The sequence below is a fragment of the Mercurialis annua genome, linkage group LG5, assembly GCF_937616625.2.
Source record: "Mercurialis annua linkage group LG5, ddMerAnnu1.2, whole genome shotgun sequence".
In the NCBI taxonomy this organism is placed as follows: Eukaryota; Viridiplantae; Streptophyta; class Magnoliopsida; order Malpighiales; family Euphorbiaceae; genus Mercurialis; species Mercurialis annua.
Genome location: NC_065574.1, coordinates 21750458 through 21762555, shown reverse-complemented (window position 1 = coordinate 21762555; position 12098 = coordinate 21750458). Strand labels below are relative to the sequence as shown.

The 12098-nt window shown below is 39.2% G+C and overlaps 3 protein-coding genes across 3 annotated transcripts; 2 read left to right on the top strand and 1 right to left on the bottom strand.

The window, feature by feature from the left end:
- Positions 1-345: 345 nt before the first annotated feature.
- LOC126681708 (uncharacterized) lies at positions 346-4369 on the bottom strand. Its single transcript, XM_050377263.1, has 4 exons — positions 1679-4369; positions 1370-1579; positions 587-1216; positions 346-417 (listed from the first exon to the last, which is right to left on the bottom strand). Exons 1-4 carry the CDS (start codon positions 4367-4369, stop codon positions 346-348), a joined length of 3603 nt encoding a protein of 1200 aa, XP_050233220.1.
- Positions 4370-8586: 4217 nt separating this feature from the next.
- On the top strand, positions 8587-9192 carry LOC126681707 (uncharacterized). The gene has a single exon (XM_050377262.1). The coding sequence runs from the start codon at positions 8587-8589 to the stop codon at positions 9190-9192; it is 606 nt and encodes a 201-aa protein (XP_050233219.1).
- Positions 9193-9229: 37 nt separating this feature from the next.
- Positions 9230-10021, top strand: LOC126681706 (uncharacterized). The gene has a single exon (XM_050377261.1). The coding sequence runs from the start codon at positions 9230-9232 to the stop codon at positions 10019-10021; it is 792 nt and encodes a 263-aa protein (XP_050233218.1).
- Positions 10022-12098: the final 2077 nt, after the last annotated feature.

Genomic DNA, 12098 nt, shown 5'->3' with positions numbered 1-12098 from the left:
TTCGATCCGCATAACTTTTCTGGCGACTAAAAGCAGTTTCCAGTCGCTGCTTAATTAATGGTACCTTTTCTGAGGTAATTTGGATAATCTCTGCTCCTGTCAACTTTCTTTCTCCAACTTTCTCTCAACAGATAGGAGATCGACACTTACGACCGTATAATGCCTCATATGGAGCCATCTCGATACTGGAATGATAGCTGTTGTTGTATGAGAACTCTACTAATGGCAAATACACATCCCAGCTACCTCCAAAATCCAGTACACACAGTCGAAGCATATCTTCCAAAGTCTGAATAGTCCTTTCAGACTGTCCATCAGTTTGCAGATGAAATGCGGTACTAAAATCTAACCGCGTTCCCATCGCTTCTTGTAACCTTCCCCAAAATCTAGAGGTAAATACTGAACCTCTATCTGAAACTATTGACACAGGAATTCCATGTAAACTGACTATCTTGTCAATATATACTTGTGCCAATTTCGCCGCAGTATGTGATATCTTAATAGGTATAAAGTGGGCCGACTTCGTCAGACGATCCACTATAACCCATATAGAATCAAAACCTTTCTGCGTCTTAGGCAATCCAACCACAAAATCCATCATAATCCTCTCCCACTTCCACTCTGGAATGGGTAGGGGTTGTAAAAATCCATATGGCCTTTGGTGTTCAAGCTTAACTTGCTGACACACTGGACACTTTGCTACAAACTCTGCAATATCTCGCTTCATTCCGTTCCACCAGTACATCTCTTTAATATCTCTATACATCTTGGTAGAACCTGGATGAATACTATAAGTTGATCCATGGGTTTCCTCCATGATCTTCTGCCTTAAATTTTCAATATCTGGTACACATAATCTGGTACTATACTTCAGTGTTCCGTTAACAACACTGAAGTCTTGACACCTTCCTTTCTCTACCTCCTCCATGACACGCTTTAGTTGAGGATCTTCACCTTGTAGTTCCCTAATCCTGTCGATTAGAGTTGGTCGCACACTTAATTGGGCTATCAAGCTTCCAAGATAAGAAACTTCAAATCTGATGTTCTGACTGAACATCGTATAGATCTCTTTGATCAATGGCCTTTGCCACTCTGTTGTAACGTGTGCTAAACTTCCTGCAGATTTTCTGCTTAGCGCATCAGCTACCACATTGGCTTTACCCGGATGATACTGTATAGTGCAATCATAGTCCTTAAGCAACTCTAACCACCTCCTCTGTCTGAGATTCAATTCACGTTGATCAAAGATATACCTCAAACTTTTATGATCCGTAAATATCTCGCACGTTGCACCGTACAAGTAATGTCTCCAGATTTTTAATGCAAAAATCACTGCTGCTAATTCCAGGTCATGAGTAGGATAGTTCACTTCATGCTTTTTCAGTTGGCGTGAAGCGTAAGCTATTACTCGTCCATGTTGCATTAAAACACATCCTAAACCAACCCTTGAAGCATCACAGTAAACAATGAATCCTTCAATACCTTCAGGTAATGCTAGCACTGGAGCTGTCGTTAGACACTCCTTCAGTTTCTGAAAACTGTTATCGCATTTCTCTGTCCATTCGTACTTTGCATTCTTCTGAGTTAATTTCGTCAATGGTGCAGAGATGTTTGAGAAATCTTGCACAAATCTTCTGTAGTATCCTGCTAAACCAAGGAAACTACGAATTTCAGTCACCGAAGTTGGTCGTTTCCATTCCACAACTGCTTCAATCTTCTTTGGATCTACTTTGATTCCATTTTGAGACACAACATGTCCCAAAAATGCCACTTCTTCTAACCAAAATTCACACTTTGAAAACTTGGCGTACAATTGATGCTCCCTCAATGTCTGAAGAACTATGCGCAAATGATGTGCATGCTCCTCCTCCGTACGCGAGTAGATCAAAATATAATCAATGAAAACAATTACAAACTGATCCAAGAAGGGTTTGAATATCCTATTCATCAAATCCATGAAAGCCGCTGGTGCGTTTGTCAATCCAAATGACATAACTAGGAACTCGTAGTGACCATACCGAGTCCTAAAAGCAGTTTTCGAAACATCATCCTCTCGGATCTTTAACTGATGGTATCCTGATCGCAAGTCAATCTTAGAAAAGTACCTTGCTCCTTGCAGTTGATCGAACAAATCATCAATCCTTGGCAATGGGTACTTGTTCTTGATTGTAACTTTGTTCAGCTGTCTGTAATCTATACAGAGCCAAAATGATCTGTCCTTCTTTTTAACAAATAAAACAGGTGCTCCCCATGGTGAAACACTTGGTCTGATAAAACCACAACTAAGTAGTTCCTCTAGTTGATCTTTCAGTTCCTTTAACTCTGCTGGCGCCATTCGATAAGGAGGTATTGATATCGGTTTGGTACCAGGAGCTAACTCAATACAAAACTCTATCTCCCTATCTGGTGGTAATCCCGGTAATTCGTCTGGAAAAACATCTGGATACTCCATTACCACCGGTACATTCTGTACAGTTCCTTGAACTTTCTCTGTATCCAACACAATAGCCAAGAATGCTTGACATCCTTTTCTCATCATTCGTTGAGCTTTCATAGCTGAGATTATGCTAGCAGTGGATTTTAATTTTTCACTTTGAAGTGAAACCACCTCAATTCCAGGGGTATTGAATGTCACTAACTTCTCGCGACAATCCATACTCGCATAATGTCGAGCTAACCAATCCATACCTAATATAACATCAAATGCTAGTACTTCTAGCAAAATTAGATCGGCAAGCAATTCTCGTCCTTGAACATTCACAGGACAAGACGAATAAACTATGTCCGCATCCATACTTTCACCCATTGGCATGGCTACTGATAATGGATTTTGCAAGTAAGCGGGTTGCTTTCCCATCTTAATCGCAAAACTCGGTGAAACAAATGAATGTGTTGCACCCGGATCAAATAATACTAAAGCATCCATAGAGGCTATAGTAAAAATACCTTGCACAACTGCATTAGAGGCTTGAGCCTCTTGTGGGTTTAGTGCAAACACCCTGGCTTGACTCCCCTCCGCTTGAGAGTTCTGACCAGTACCTCTTCCTCCACCATTTCTTCCTCCCCCTCGATTATTACCAAAACCTCTTCCTCTCTGACTAGTAAACGTACTACCAGTTTGACCTTGCCCAGATGCCGCCGAAAACATAGGTCTCCATTGCTGCTGAAAAGGTTGAGCAACACTGGTAGCAGATCCTTGTGCTCCTGACATCGGACACTGTCTTGCATAATGGCCTAGTTGGCCACAAACAAAGCACGCTCCTGGAGCAAGATGACACACTCCATAGTGTTTCCTCCGACAATTCTGGCAATATGGAGTTAAAACTCCAGAACTTCCTGAGCTACGTCCACTTGAACTAGCTCCAGGGGTATTGAAACGCTTATTACTCTTCCCTTTAAAAAATTTACGTCGCGGTCCAGTAAAACCACTTGGATTAAACCACATTTGTGTATTGGCTGTCGCACCAACTTGATCACTCCTTGTCGACACTGGTGTAGTAGAATTTACAATTCTGCCAAACTGTACCAACGAAGTCTCCATCTGACGTGCACTGTCTATCAGCTGGATCAAATCTCGGTTCACATCAGAAACAAGGCTAATAAACTCGGGTCCTAAACCCTTGATAAAACTCGCATTCGCCCTTGCTGGATCAGCCATCAAATCAGGTGCAAATCTTCCCAACCTAGTGAACTCCGTCACATATTCTTGTACTGACCTATTTCCTCTTCTCAAATTCAGCAATTGATCTCGATAACTCTCGGTCACAGAAAATGGCAGATAAAATTCTCTGTACCGATTAACAAACTCTGCCCAGGTCATTTGATTCATCGTAGGTTGAATTATACGTCGAAACCAGTCTTTTGCTGGTCCTTTCATTGACATTTCAACTAACAAGATTGACTGTCTCTCGTCAGCCTGCAAACGTCTAGCATCACGCTCAACTTCCTCAAGAAAATCTAATGCATCTCCTGAACCGTCAAATTCTGTTGGTTTGAGCCGCATATAAGCCAAAACACTGTCTCTATCAACATTTGCACCAACACGCTGTTGTTGTTGCAATAATTGCTCCCTATGCATAGCCTGATTCTCCACTTGGTTAGCTTGCATAGCTGCAACTCCAGCTAAGAACTGATTAAAGTCAAAGCCTGGCGCGTTAGGTTGTTGTGGTATCCCAGGAGCCTGAACCGGTTCCTGTTCCTCCACAGCTTGACCTCTAGCTCTACCTCTAGGTCTACCACGCCCACGGCCTCTACCTGCTACGTTGGCCGGTTCATGTTGCCCTATATGCACAGACGACTCATCATGAGCCTCTTCAGGTGCATCTCGTATCATCGCAACTCGACCACGAGTTTGCCTTTGGTCAGCCATCCTAACCAAATCAAACCACACTGCAATCAAATGAAGAACAACAAATACAAATCCAACATGAACGCATATAACCATCTCCATGGTCACACTCCACGTGCTCATGCGTATCACAATATATAACTCATATCAGACACATTCTAAATTCACAACCTAAGGAAAAACTGAATATTTCACAATTTAATGATGACATATCAAAGACATGACTCAAATCCTATTGCTGCAGTAGTTCCTTAGACCCTATTACTCGAGTATCAGCAATGTTACTGTAGACACTCCAGTTCTACAACATTGCTCTGATACCAACATTGTCACGACCCGATTTTCGCTTAGAAACTCGTGTCGAGACCGGCGCTAGGGAATGGGAATGGTTGTTCCGAAACCCGTAGCAAGCCTAGGAAAAACAGTAAAAACTTTTCGCGTTTTGAAAACATAAAAGGTCTCAATTTCTTTTTGCAAGTATTTGAAAACCTTCAAATAAACGTGTAATCAAAACCATGCAATCGCATTTCTGGACTCAGGGTAATACATGTATACTGCACACACCTTGACACAACCCTGTCCAAAAACAATGCCAGCGGTGCAAACCAGTTATCGCTTCAAGTAACTGGTTTAAGCATGCCACTTAATTAATCACAAAGCTTTTATCAAAACCAAGTTTCTTATAAACAACTGGCAAAAGCCCTTTTTATAAAAACATGCTTTTGTCCCAAAATGATACTCACAGTAGTTTCATATCAGAGTTTAAGCATTTACAATTGAACTACTGTTCGGAGCTAGAACTACTCTGCAGCTCTAGAGTGACCTTTATTTAGTTACAACTTCCAGAGAAAGAATTGGAAGTCTTGTCACGTCAAAATATCATTTACCTGTGAAAAGGGAAATCAACGGGGGTCAAATATGAGTGAATTCACATAGTTACTCAAGCATATTAATAAAAGCAAAAATCGCATGTAAACGCACTTTGTGCAGCCAAATAACCGATCCAAATGAAACCCTAAGAAAAACCCCATTTGGTTAACTGTGATTAATGTCACAGTTCGTGCTCTCTTGTTTAACACAAGATGAAATGTGAACTCACGTTATCACAATCATCTTATCTCCGTGTAAGGTTTGCTGGGCCGTAAATTAAATTACTGGCTCCCCAGGATAACCTGTTAGGTCTTGGCCGCTTTGCAAGCATCTGGCCAAAGAACCCAACTAGTATGCAATGCAATGATTTATTAATACCGGTGATCACACAGTTCTATTGTTGCCCAATAGATAGCACGTTCCAGTGGATCTATATATTGGTTTTAAATTGACTCTATGCAATGCAATTTCAAACACATTTTTAGTTATAAATGTTTTGACATTAATATTCAAAAGTAAATATGCGAACTCACAAAACCGTTATCCACAAAACAGTTCTCGTTCACCCTCTACTCTCCTGATCTGGTAGCTTGCTTGCTCGTCGGATCTAGTTAGAAAACAATTATTAAACACAATTGAAACGAGAATTCTAACTCTAAAGAGTAGACTCTCTATTAACATTACTAAACATAAAGCATATCTAGTCTACACTCATTTTAATCTCAACTCATAGTCCTCTAGCTATTAATCATTTTGATTAATAGAGGACCTAATTAAAACATTTCTATGTTTTAATTAATCGAACTTCCTTAAACGTCCAAGTTCTTTTTAATCCTTATTGAACGTACCGTTCAAAATTGTTCGAAACTAGTCGGTTCGGAACCCGACGTGCGAAAGCACGTCGGAAACACGCGCTGGCGCGAGGCCCTGTGCGCCCGCACATTGTCCCTGTGCGTCCGCACAGGTGACTGTGCGGTCGCACAGTCTCATAGAGACTGTGCGCTCGCGCAGTCGGGCTGTGCGTGCGCACAGCCTAGGCTATGCGTCCGCACAGCCTGGCTGTGCGTCCGCACAGTCACTGTGCGACGCACAGTGGCTGTGCCGCACAGCCACGGGAACTCCATTCCCGGGCCGATTTCCGTCGAGCTAAGCCCATTTTCCCGATCCTAAACACATATACAAATACCAATCTATCCATTTGCACTATCGGAACGTAAAATCATTACGTATACGTTCGATTCGATACGGTAACCGTTATATATTCAAATATAATCCATTTTCTATATATCCAAATTCAAAATAACGGTTATAACTTCGATTATTAATGGATTACCGAAGAAATTTGAGTTAAAAACGAGAAATAAGATCGAAACCGTCGAACCTACCGTCGCCGTTGCAATCGCCGAAGCTCTGAAGCTAATAACCTAAGTTTTTAGGTTTCTGGTGCAAATGAAACATTTCAAATGAAATGTTTATATATATATAGTTTGGTTAAATTCCAAACTAGTCCCTAGGTATTCACGCGTTACTTTAACCCAAATTCTTAAATACTCGTCCGTAACTAAAACGGACAACGAACTCCAAATTTTATGAAATTTTAACCACGAATTCCATAATTCGTAATTACAAGAAAAACGTAATTTTTATTCTCACGGGACTTATGTTTTATCTTTAATAAATCATTAAAGATTTATTAGGGCTAAAATAGACCCACTTAATAAAATTTCTATCTCCAAATTCTATAAAATTTTAGGGGTAACTTTCTAAAAATATTTCGTGAATATTGACTCCAAAAATATTCACACGGGACTTATAAATTATCCTATTTTAATTTATAAGCATTTCTTAATTCCCGTTAATTAAAATATAAATATCCAAATTTTATATTTTAACTTCTATAACTATTTTATATTTCCGGAGATATTGTAAATTAAATTTATCCCGGTCCTATAAATTATTCCTTACGTGGAATAATTTAATCCTTTAAATTTTACGGGGTATTACATTACACCACAATGCGCTTCACTTTTTAAAGAAAAAAATGAGAAAAAATTACACTCGTTCTTTAAATAAGCAGTCTATTCAGTGATTATTTTTATGTTTATGTGTGTATAGTTGAATTATGAACACTGTCGTATGTTTGTTGTGTATATTACTCTCAGATTGTTCATCGGAAGATGAACAATTGGGTCTCAAACGGCGGCGGTGTCAACGAACCGACGACGGAAATTTAAAAAAAAATTAAGATGAATATGACATTTTTTGTTTTTAATAAAATTTAAATTAATTATATATCCATCAAATATATAAAAAAAATTATTAGAATTAATTAAATTTAGTAAAAAATAGATTAATTTTAATTAGCGTTAAATAAAAATATTATTTTGTAAATATATATGAATTTTATTATAATATAATTAATCATTTAATTATTTAATTTTAAAATTAGTTTTATTCACCAAAAAATACCAAAACTATGCATTTTGTGTCAGTTATAGCCAAACCTTAATTAAATATTTCAGCTGTCATGCTAGCCAATTCCTTAGTTGGCGGTGACGTGGACGACACGGTGTTCGATTCAAAAATGGCTAAAAAAGAAATAGAACATATAAGATTTGGCTAAATCTGGTGATTTTTAAAGGTTTGGCTATAATTGACACAAGACGTATAGGTTTGGCATTTTTGGGTGATTAAGCCTTTATTTTATTACGTAATAGTTTTTTTATCTTCAGATAAAAACTTTTGAACACCTAAATACGTTTTTGACTGTTGTAAAACAATTTATTATCAAAAACGTTGTCTTTATTTTCATATATATTTCTTCCTCAACAACTGTATTTTTTCAGCATATAAATAAAGGTCCCTTGTTCATTTGCAAGATACCGAAAATTATAGAGCAATATAAAAAAAGTGTATTAGAGCTCTTTTCACAGTGCAGTGAAAACAGTATTTCCGGTTGTTTTATCCTAGGGACGACGCAGTCGTCAGTCAGTTTTGCACCATTAAGCTATGCCAGGAAATGTTTAAAAGAGAGCGACTTAGTCCGCGACTCAGCTTCATCATATTCTAGTTCATTTTCAGCAATTGTATCAACATAAACTTTTTAAATAAATATATTTGTTATGATTTTGAAAAATATAATAAAAAGGACAAAAGAAGAATAAAAAAACCGTGAATGAAGGAAAATTGGTAATGTTTAATTGGCACTGCAATGATCTAGTGTAAACTAAACCACAAAATCAAAAATTGCAGCCAACATGCATTCCTTTTCCTATATATAGCTGTCCCAAAATGGGTTTAAGATCTGCAAGCAACTGAAACAAAGTAATTAGCTAGTCTCTGTGTGTTTACAAAAGCTAATAAAAGACATGGCGCCACTGATCATTGTCGGGTTTGCGGTCTTCCAATCAAATAAATCAAACAACGGGAAGTATCTACAAAACGTTAGAGAAGGAAAGTTGCGCAATTACATTAAATGCAACGGAGACGATATTTTTGATCATCTATCCAAATTTCGAGTAGAGAGATCGAAAAGCAACAATAATTTAGTGAGCATAAGATGCTGCTATAGCAACAAATACTTGAGGCGCGTTAGCGAAGAATCGACATTTATTGTCGCAGCAGCTGATGCAGTGGATGAAAACCCATCGAATTGGTCATGCACGCTGTTCAGGCCCCTTCCCATAGATGACGAAACATATCGTTTCCAACACGTCCAAAACAGGAACAATCTCTGCCACTGGGTATCACCGGGCAACGAATATGATGGCTGCTTAGCTGCGAGATTGTCCAGCAAAGACGAGCATGGATGGGATCGGTTCACAATTATTGACTGGGAATCATTGGTGATATTGCCCAAACATGTGGCAATCAAGGGATACAACGGCAAGTATCTTGTTTATCGTTCAGGATTTCGCGACGAGCTTATGGAATTTGCAGTTACTGATATTGGGTATCATAAAGTTGGAGAGTAGATCTTCACCAATCCTGACGGAAGCATCCGTGTGAAGAATGATTACAGTGGAAAATTTTGGAAGGCTACCCCAAATTGGATATATCCAATTGCAAGTGATAAATCCGACTCAGATTCCAGCAACGTCGTTTTGGCCAGTCAAAATAAAAGGAAACGCTATTGCGCTCCGTAGCAAGGGTAACGACAGATATCTGCGAAGCACCACTGAGCATGGCAATGTGGACTGTCTTGCTGCGGCATCTTGGGCGACAACTATTGACAGAGAGAGCTACTTGTTGCTGGAAGAGCTTGTGATCAATAGGCAAATTGACGTTGTGGGGTACCGATTGGAGGACGCCCGAGTGTATGATGAATCAATAATGACATTGGCGCGCTCCTGTGTCACAAATATGACTCAAGAAACGGAGACATTAGAGGTGACGATGACTTATGAAGACCAGCGGATGCACCAATTTAGTAAAAGTGCTTCCTTCACAGATAATTTCACCGGCAGCGTTTCATTGGGTATTCCAGAGATTGGGGAAGGTGGGATTGAAATCAAGAAGACGAGAGATAGCGAGTTTCAGAGGGGATGTAGCACAGCTAGAACCACTACTTTGACACAAAAGGTCATGGTAACCGTGAAGCCAATGACAAAGATGACTGTAACTCTTGTTGGAACACTTGGATTTTGCGATGTTCCCTTCTCCTACACTCAGCGGGACACCCTCGTTGATGGCAAAATAGACGAGAATTCATTTAACGACGGTCTTTTCCATGGTGCCAATTCCTTCAAAATCGATACCAAAAACTTCGAGCAACCACTGAAAAAGCTACCAAATCCGTCCTAAATTTATTTATCTAAGCCAACGGTGATGCCTTTCATATCCTATCTCCAAAATAAATAAAAAATAGCCAAGTTGTAATAAATATTTTTATCATTAAAAATATCTCATTTTTATTATTTCTAACTTTTAAATACATTAATTTTACACGGAATTTCAATTTTTATTTTTAATTGTAGTCATTTTTTAAATAGAAGTAAAAACATATCCTCCATATTAAACCCTTAATCTAAATAAATGGCTAATTGATTATGGAGTTAGTTTTCAAGAATTATAAAATAGTGACAGATATAAAATAGGCCTCTTTATATAAGTACCTATAAAAAGATAAAATATTTTCAAAAATACAACATTAAAGTTTGTTTTTGAAAAATACAATTTGTACTTTTCTTTTTGCAAAAATAACTTTCTTTAAATTGAAAAATACGATTTTGGTTAACCAACGGTATACTAACAAGTTTAATAATTTATATTTTAAATGCACAATTTTAATTTACTAAAATATTATTAACGATATACTATAATTTATCAGCGGTTTACTTACAGTTCACTAACGGTATACTAAAAATAAAATTAATAGTTTTTAAAATGTACAGTTTGTTTAAAATATAAAATTCAAGTTACCAACGAATTACTAACTATTTCATTAACGATATATTCAAAATAAAATTTATTACAAGTTCAACAACGATCAACCCAACATTTACTAACAGTGTATTAAAAAATAAAATTAATGGTGTACCATTAATAAACCACTTGTTAACCAACACTGATGAATCACCAAACTGAATCCGAGCTTGACCGACCTGCACACTACAAGCAAACAGAGGTCAGAAGGAACTCCGGTGGGGGTCACCGGACGTTCACTCCGACGCTCAAGTAAGGTTTTGAAGTAGAGGAAGAAGAAGAAGAGAAAAGAGTGTGTTTTCAGTAGAGAAAAAGAAATTACCTAGGGTTTGTCCTTAAACCCTCTATTTATAGTTAGGGTTTAAGGACAAACCTGCCTTGCTGGCAGGCTGTGAGCCCAGTGGTCCCAGAAATCAGTTATGCTGACGTGGTAGAATATCCCTGCGGGAGGCACGGGTTGTTAGGTGTGTCAGAGGGAACATTCCTCACGTACCTGTCAGAAGATCTTCTGTGGTCCCAGGATCTGGTACACGAGTGAGCGCTCTTGGGCAGGACCTCGGAGCCCGGATAACTTGGGAGTCAAGTTATCATGGTTCCCGTATCTGAGAGCAGCTCAGAGCTCGAACCAGATGGTCCAATCTTTCGGGCTCAGGAGCTCGGAGCTCGGCTTAGGTCTGAGTTGAACATACTTCAGAGCTCGGGTAGGATTCTTGGTCCGACCTTATCAGGCATGATTGTCTCGGATGATGTTTGAATTCCCATCGATCCGGTGACCCCCCAAGTCATACGTTCTATGATTTCAAGCAGGTCGGACATCGTTACCAGGTCGGTGAAATGCTTGACTTAGTGATGTTCGTTCCTGGCGAGGTTGCTTCGCCCCTACTAGATGTGCTACGTTATCACTAGTCCCCCCCCAGTGTGTCGGATATTTATGTCCGAGATGGTAGTGTCCTTCGAGGTCTCCAGTTACGTGACTGGTGATTTGATTGTCCTAGTATTGGTCAATGCTGACACCGGGCCGCTTGTCAGAAGGAGTAGCTGGTGGGATGTGAAAAGACCTGTCCTTTCGAGCTGGTGAGCATGACAGCTGTTAGAGATGGGTCTCCTAGATGGCGGTTGTGCTTCTGTGCACGTTTCGTCCACGTGTCTAGCGGTTATTGCTAGTGCAGTTTCCTAGGAGACGTTTTAAATGGGAAGAGAGAGAAAAATTAAAGGCGTGTCCTTTCAATTTCCCTCTCTTTTTTCAGGTATAAATTTCGTTTTGCCGAGTGGGTGAGCCGACATAATGACGGGGCTCGCCCATCTTTGACCGAGATGGCCATTGCGGGGGATGTGGCCCGGGTGACCACGCTGCCCATAGACCTGGCGCACTACAAGACATATAAACCCGAGAATCTTCTGGCTGCGGTCTCCTCTCTTTGCCTTCAGGTATTCTTTGTTTTAATTAACTTTCTCT

Bases quoted from the DNA above. Each gene is read 5' to 3' on its own strand.
- LOC126681708 (XM_050377263.1), bottom strand. From the start codon at position 4,369: ATGGCTGACCAAAGGCAAACTCGTGGTCGAGTTGCGATGATACGAGAT. The intron at 1,580-1,678 runs GTGACTGAAATT...AAATTAACTCAG, and splicing joins AATGGAAACGACCAACTTCG to AAGAATGCAAAGTACGAATG. The intron at 418-586 runs GTTGGATTGCCT...CTGTGTCAATAG, and splicing joins GGATTATGATGGATTTTGTG to TTTCAGATAGAGGTTCAGTA.
- LOC126681706 (XM_050377261.1), top strand. From the start codon at position 9,230: ATGATTACAGTGGAAAATTTTGGAAGGCTACCCCAAATTGGATATATC.
- LOC126681707 (XM_050377262.1), top strand. From the start codon at position 8,587: ATGGCGCCACTGATCATTGTCGGGTTTGCGGTCTTCCAATCAAATAAA.